The sequence below is a fragment of the Periophthalmus magnuspinnatus genome, chromosome 9 (genome assembly GCF_009829125.3).
Source record: "Periophthalmus magnuspinnatus isolate fPerMag1 chromosome 9, fPerMag1.2.pri, whole genome shotgun sequence".
NCBI classification, from domain to species: domain Eukaryota; kingdom Metazoa; phylum Chordata; class Actinopteri; order Gobiiformes; family Gobiidae; genus Periophthalmus; species Periophthalmus magnuspinnatus.
Window position 1 is genome coordinate 11539018 of NC_047134.1, and position 7814 is coordinate 11546831.

Genomic DNA, 7814 nt, shown 5'->3' on the forward strand with positions numbered 1-7814 from the left:
AAGACTACAGATGCTTCGTTAAATGTGTAAAATATAGCTGTGTGCGTGCATGTGTGTGCATGTGTATGTTAACTTTGTAACGTGCTGTGCAGCCTGGGACAACGTGCAGTTTAAACAGCAATTAAGCAGCAGCTTGTGAAAGTCGTAGTGTTATCCGGCACCCACGGTGTCCGCTGCGGCCGTTAAGCCCTGCTGTGTAAAGTTCAACCACATGCACCAGTCTGCATATATACACACAAGCCTGCACGCACGCACACACACACACACACACACACACACGTTCACCAGTCTGATCCATGCACATGTGCACCAGTCTACATGCATAAACACAAGTCTGTACACACACACAAACACATGCATTCATCAGTCTGCACACACACGTATACCAGTCTGATACACACATACACACACACACACACACACGCTCACAAACTGGGGCCGAGCGGGCAGGGCCTCCATCACACCAATCCCCTGCCACATCAGCACTGACACACTTCCTCTTTGATTGCTTGGTGCCCAGGACTTCTTTCATCTTTACAGGGTCATAATCCATGGTCCCCTTTACACCCTGCCAGCCCCCTGTGTTCTCCCCTCTCAGCCCGCTGCACTTTTACACTTTCATAGCTTCCAGGGGCCTGCTACAGCCGTACAGGCACGAGGCAGGTAGCCATGTGTTTAAATGAGCCCAAGCTGTCCCCTTTAGTGAAGTGCAGCCACCTTACACACCTGGAGCCTGGGGGTGAGAGGAGGGAAGGGGCCCGGCTCGGCAGGTACGAGGCCTTTACAAGGCCCCTAATGAGGGCCTGCTGCTGGGGACGAGAGGGCAGACAGGAGGCTCTGGTCTGATGCCCGTGCTCCTGGGCTGGAGCCTACTGTATAACTCATTCTGTAAGCGCTACTGAAACTCTTATTGCTGCAGCTGTTGCAGTGGTAATTGTTGCCAGGTTTCAGTGACAATCCTGAGGCTCCATGAACAGAGCTGAGAGAATGAATACAATAAGGAGGTGAGAAACAAATTAAACTCCAAATATTAAAGAAGAGAACTCAAAAACAGCTTTGAATGTGCAGTTGCTACAATAGCCCTTTATTGCTCTCTGGGGCCTGCTGCAATTTTCAGTTGTGGCACTCAAGGCAAGTAAAAATGATGAGCGCTCTGACATATAATAAATGTGCTAATTACTTTGTGACTGGATACAAAGGTGAGTCCTCTGCTTGTGCTGTGTTCTGCAGTTTTGGGCTAAAAACAGATCAGAACGTTCTGCTCTGCAGTGCATCCTGCCGTGCCTCTGGTGCTGGCTCACCTCATTTACTGCCTCCCCCTTTACCAGGTCAAAGTCTTCCGTGGGGATTAAGGCCCTTAGGCTCACCCATGACACTCAGGGCACAGGGGTCCAATGGTCCCGCTCCTTCTGGGCACCCGTCCATGGCACCCACTGGCACCCAGAGCTCCGTGTGCCCGACACTGGGATGACTGATGAAGTGCTATTTCAGAGCCTGGTTTGACCTGACACGCAAACACACTCTCACAGCACTTACACCTGTGAAGTGGCTGTGGGGTGGTCAGTCTAATGTTCTGCATCGTTTAGAGCTGCAGTTTGAACAGACGAGGCACTAACCCCCTATTGATAAAGGTCAAATACGCAGTCACTTTCTACTCTGTACATGTGTAACTTTTCTGGTGAAGGGTCCACTACCTGCTTGTCTCCATGGAGGTTACTTTGCCTGGAGGGTCCCACAGTAAGGCATTAAATGTATATGTTTTGCATTTATTTTTTGCAATTACATGGGTTTATTCCTCAAAAACATGCACCTGTCCACAGACCTGAGCTGGAATTTGGCATGGTGGTTATCTCCGGGGAGTTAGATATGTTTAATGTCACACTGTGGACCTTTGGCATCTACATGGAACCAAACAGGTGGCGTACCCTCCACCAGAAAAGTTACATAGTCCCTCTTTAACAGCAGTGATGGCACCAGTCACAGAAATGCATAAGAATCTTGATGTGCCCACTCCAGTCACATCAATATGGCTTTTTTGTGGCAGAAAGGGCAATAAGCGTAAGGAATTTGCAAAATTATTATTAGATTGGTTCACTGAGGGAAAAGGGAAGCAGCTGAATGATAAAAATATACTGTATAACTGCCCATTTAAGTGAGAATTCAGGAACTTTATATTTTCACTGACACTGGCCCCTAACAACCCTGCATAAGGCTCTGTAACTGCTCTATCCCCAGCAGTGCATAGTTGCCTTTTACCACCGGAATAGTTTACTTAAACCATTAAGTCCCTCGGTGAGTGGTGGCGTTAAAACTTTGCCTTGATGTGTGCCGTACTGTAAAAGAGACGCCTTTTTCCCCTGGAGTTTTCTTGTATCTCTCAGTATTAGCCACCGAAGCTCTATCTTCACAGCCATTATCATACAACTCTGTGTGTCCTCTTAAACAAGGCCAAACTGAGCACCTTTATAGTGCTAAGTATTCCCAACCTGGTGTCGCTGCACTAGCATGTTTTACGACACCATTAGCCGTGTGAGCTTGTGAGTGCATAAGTAGGGGCAAGGCAATTAGCATGCCAAGTGGCCCTTTATGATGGGTGTAAAGAGCTGGATCAAAACCCCTGTTCAAAAATAACCATAGATTGCCATTTCGAGCACAATGAGCAGTGGGGAGCAAGGTTAATATTTTTGGACAACATTTATGTTAGAGGTGCGACAGTTTAAGGTTGAAGTGGAGCCAGATGTCATCACTCACATCTACCAGAGGTCTCACTCTCCTTGTCGTTGTCCTTTTTGAACATATTCCACATTTCCCCATGTGACGCCAATTAGCCACTAGTCAGTGTCCTACCAGTGAAATAACTTTATACTTTTTGACTGTGTTTCTACTTTTATTCCCGTGGCTGATGTCACCTTGGTTCGCCTTTATCGTTTACCATAGCAATCCTGTGAAGTGTGCTATATAATTGTTTTCCTTAGAAACACCTAATAACCCTTATGCACTGTTTGGCATCCCAAAAGATGAAACCTGCTGACTTTGGTGCTTTCGCCGAAGAGTATCATTAAACCATGGCACCCATCACCTTTCTTTATCTCATTTATTTACAGCACCTTTTATGCTCTGTCACCCACCTCGCCTTGTCTCTACCCACAACAGCAACATCAAAACACAGTGAATGGTTCAGAAGGCAGAGAGGAGAGAGAGGCAGGCAGAGGAGCAGGTCCCAGGATGCTTTGTGGGTAACACCGTTAAACGAAGCTGGGTACATGGCGCCCCTTCAGCGGAGCGCACTTCAAAGCCTGTTTTGCACTTGTACTGTCAACATTTGGGGAGAGGAGCGAGGGTGGCACAGCCTTTGAGCTGCGCCGGGTCTTTCACAGAGCGCCTCTCCTGTTGATGTTCCCTTTAAGTTCTCGTGATACCAAATTGCTTATCCGGAGCATTACCACCTTTTTTTTTTTATCTTATTCTGAATTCTTTTATTTTCCTAAGGCCCCACTTTCTCCTTGTGTGTTATACCTTCTTTGTTGTCTGCAGAGGTGCGCTGTTGTGTGTATATGTGTGTGTGTGTGTGTTAAGGTGAGCGGGGAGCCAAGGGTATAGCATCATGCAAACATGTCACCTGTAAGGTTGAATTGATGCTGTGATGCCATTCTAACAGTTGGCAGGCCTTCAGAGAAAAAGTTCTTTTTTTGATTGAGATATGCCCCCTCCTCCATCTTACCTTCTGTTTGTCGCTCCCCTTCACAGGAAAAGACGTGTACTTTCTCCTGACATGCAAACTTTTCTTTTCATTTTTTATCACACTTGTGAGGAGTTTTGTTTGGACAGAAATGTCAACACTGATTTAAATTGCTGTGTTCCTTGTTGCTGCTGTAGGCGTTTGGCCGTGTAATGGGACCACTAACAGTCAGTGATCCTGCACAATACCTGTCCTACTTTTGGATAAGTCGAGCCAGCTGAAACTTTGCAAACAAATGAGCATTGCTGTTGTTAGAATTATTGTTGCTATGGTGAGCACTGATTTAAACCTTTTGGCCCTTTGCACTTTTAACTTGCTGTCTTTGGCCCATCCATAAAAGAGTTCACTCCCACAAGACACAAGTGTCCACAGATATCCCTCCCAGTGTCCCTGCAGTGTTCAGTCTTACTTTTGTTTGTTTTTGTTGGCCTTTCACCCCCTGAAATGTAGGATTTTGGGCTGTTTTTGTCATCTTGTGTTCATGTTGTCTCCATGTGGATCCCCTTCTACACTGCACTATTTTTACTCATACAAGTTGTGTTTAAACAGTTTAGAGACATGCAAATAAAAGTTAACACTATAATTGTATCAGTGTGTTGGAGATGTTGGTAGTTGGTATTTTTTTATTTGAAGTTTAAAGCTAAAAAAAAAGTGAATCATGATATTTATAGATACTGCAAATACTAAATGACAACACAGTAACCAGCACAAGCTCCATGTAAAAGACTTTCCATCATACTACAGTGAGAAAAGCCACTGCAGCCGTCCACTGCAGAGACAGAACAGAGGAGCCATGTTGACGCCAGTTTGTAGGAGAATCAGAGGCAGCGTCAGTCTGGCAGACAGATAGAGTCCTATACACCAACCATACCCATACAAGCACAGTGCCTCTGTTCAATCTGCTGTTTCTTTATCTATTAGTATTCTGATTTAGTGGCTAGTCCTTGTCAGTGGCTGTGTGCACGTCACAGTGTAAGAAAGTGCTGGAGTGACAGTGTGCGCTGCTTTTCTCTCACACATTGTAATGCACACTCTTCAAGTGTCCATCACTCTGAAGCAGTCGGCTCACATTTCTGTCTGTGTTCGGGAAGCCTCTTGTCAAATTAGGAGTCAAACAAGTGTGCCATGTGACCACCGCAAGCATGATCCTGTCATGTCAAAAATGCACAAAGTTAATTAAAGACTCATTGCAGTGCTGGAGAATGATGTCTGAAATTTGGTAATCTGCAAAAAAATGCATTCAATAAATTGTTTGTTTTCTCTGTCTTCATTTCCCATCAGTTTGATGCCTTTGCTTTAGATCGAGGGCCAGTTTAACTAAGACTTTGGCCCCAAAAGGTGGAGTGTGAGTTGTACCTTCCCTCCTCTTCCCTCTCCCTCCCTAATATCCTCCCATGCAGAGCTGACTCTTGTCTCTCCAAGCTTTCCCATGAGCCCTTGGCCTCTTCTCCGTTTGTTTGTGTGATCTCTTCCCTTAGGCCACTGTTCCACATCTGTGGAGTCCGTGTGTTTGTATCTTTTGTGTATCAGTCTGCCTGTGTGCTGCAGTGTGTGTGGAGTGTAGAGTGTGTGCGCTGTATGCAGTGTGTGTAATCCCTTCCCTGAGGCCACTGTTCCACACAGCTGGACTCACAGAGCCTCTGGAGGGCTGCGTGCTATTCAAGCATCCTTTGCTCTTTCCACCTGACCAGTTGGTGTGTGTTGTATGTGTTTGTTTTAACAGGTGCAGTACCGAGAGCTGAAAGTGGATCCCAATCCCAGCCCAAATAAAAGGAAGAAAAACAACCCCGGGTAGATGACTTTGTCCGCCCACCATCTCCTCTCTTCTCCACTTTACTCTGCTCCATCACTGGACACATAGGAGCGCAGAAGACAGACCTTTTCAGCTCAACTATTGTAATGTGTTTCCAGTTAAGAAGTACTTCCAGTGACTGAACACTATGATGGAGATTTACATAAAAAGACATTAAGTGTCTTGGACTCTAGTGTGATCATTTACATTTGAAAGTTTCACTGGTGGAAAGACTCTTCATCCATGTGCTGGTTCTTCCATCCATCAGTCAGGACTTAACACTATTTGTCAAACAATGACTATAAGAGGTTTTACAAGTTTTAATATCTGAACTTACTTTTCCAAAATGACATTTTAGTTCTGTTGTGTTCATCATAAAGTGAAGCCTTATCCTTACATTTAACATAATCATATTGCAACAGACAATTTTCAATATTTATTAAATGCGTTTTTGGGATGTGTTTATACTTTTAATTGTTTTTATATACTTCCAGCTTGAATGTGGTAATGATGTTATGTTCGCTGCCAGTAATTTGAATTGTCTCCACTTAACTCTGCCAGCCGAGCTGATTAGCAATTACAGAGGTAGCCTCCAGATACTTTCTCTTCCACAAACAAAGTGGACAAACAAGCTGCAGGCTTGTGCTGCTGTCTGTGTTCAGAGAAGCTCTTTACGCATGTTACTTCAGGAAAACGTCTTCCTGCTTCTTTGTCACACGTGCTTTACACAGTGGTGTTTCTGATTTTACAGTAAGTCTCAAGTAAATGCCTACATATTTGTGGTTGTAGCCAGAAGATGGTGCAGTCAGAGAGAAGCCAAAGCAGAGCCAGTGTAAAGGTGTTAATGTAGATGTCATACAGTCTATGCAGAGAGGCCTGTAGGCAGCCATAGCCCTAATCGTGTTTGAAAGGCTGGTCTCCTTTCCTCTCATCTCTCCTCCTTGTGTGTGCATGTGTGTGTGTTTTAGCTCCAATGGCCACACACTGCTCCATCCATTTACAGACAGATGCACAAAGAATGCACAGGCTATGTTGTACTAGCACTCAGATAAAACCAAACATTCCATTTGCTTTACTTTGTGTGGCTCTCAGGCACATAGACACATAAACATGCTTTCTGTGATGCTGTGCCCCGGGCTGGACGCTCTCTCCATCTGCCCCACCTCATGTGCCCACAGCTCAACTTTGATCTGCCTCTCTCTCGCTCTCTCACTGGGGCCGGTGTATGTAAACCACAGTGTGTGTACTGGAGCTGTGTTTGCACGTTTATGCAATCAAAGACATGATGCTCTCCTTAATGTTGCTATGTGTTACCATTGTGTCCCCTGCAGCTGAAGCCTGAAGTGCAGATCTAGTCTGTGTGTATCAGCATGTTCAAATATGTCTACATATGTCTGTGATGTGGCAGTTATTCATGCAGCTGGGACAGGAATTACCATTCACTTAAACAAGAAGAGGCTTGGAGGTGACTATGGACTCAAACGTCCTGCTACAATTTTAGTGGAAAAAAAACAACACCTCACTTTCGCCCAAAAATGATGATGCTAAAAGGGCTAATTTACCGAATTCTGATTAAGTCAAAACATCAGCCTTGTGTGCATGGATTAATTAACAGTCTATCATTTAGGGACGGCGTAATCCTTCCAGGACTGGTTCAGTGGGGAGACACGAGGAAACAAGGGCAGGGCAGTTTCACTCTAAAACTCCTCCCTTTGTGGTTGGACTAAGTAACTCAGAGTACGATAAATTCCCAGTGTTTCAAGCCAGTATCATCAAACTGAAAATGGCTTCTGGATGGGAGTCGAAACTTCTTGATTGCAAAAACAGTGTCCAGATGACCACCGTTGAAGCCGTCTCTATAGTCTATCATTTATCAGATATTTTTAGTTGTTGCTTTGTAATTCTCTGAGAGACAGTATATTCTCACAATAGACATTTTTACTGGCTCGTTGTTAAACTAACCTAAACTAACCTTAACTTCGTTTTTAGTGTTTTTTCTGGCCTGGAACTATATCCCAAATGAATATAAACAAAAGAAAACAGTATATTGCACTAAACGGAAAAAAAAATAAGTGAAAATTGATAGTGATCCCCTTTTTCAGTCATATTTTGGAATTTTCTTTTTGTCATGCTTCCTCTGTGGTCCTCACATTCATCAGCGTAGCGGGGTGGTGACCCTGTCTGAAGGCTGGGGTCTCGTGGGCTTCTCTCTGAGCATCTGTTGAAAGATCAGAGCTCAGCCTCGTCTCAAGAAGGCCCCGCGTTCATCCCCGGCTCTCCATC

The 7814-nt window shown here is 44.8% G+C and overlaps 1 protein-coding gene across 7 annotated transcripts in view; it reads left to right on the top strand.

Annotated features, from left to right (window-relative positions):
• mctp1a (multiple C2 domains, transmembrane 1a) overlaps positions 1-7030 on the top strand; it is a 108389-nt gene extending 101359 nt beyond the window's left edge. For all 7 annotated transcript variants that reach the window (XM_055224447.1, XM_055224449.1, XM_033972787.2 and 4 more), the window contains one exon: positions 5463-7030. In XM_055224447.1, coding sequence (XP_055080422.1) covers positions 5463-5534 — 72 coding nt within the window. In that variant the 3' untranslated portion in view covers positions 5535-7030. The remainder of the gene's footprint in view (positions 1-5462) is intronic.
• The last annotated feature ends 784 nt before the right edge of the window (positions 7031-7814 follow it).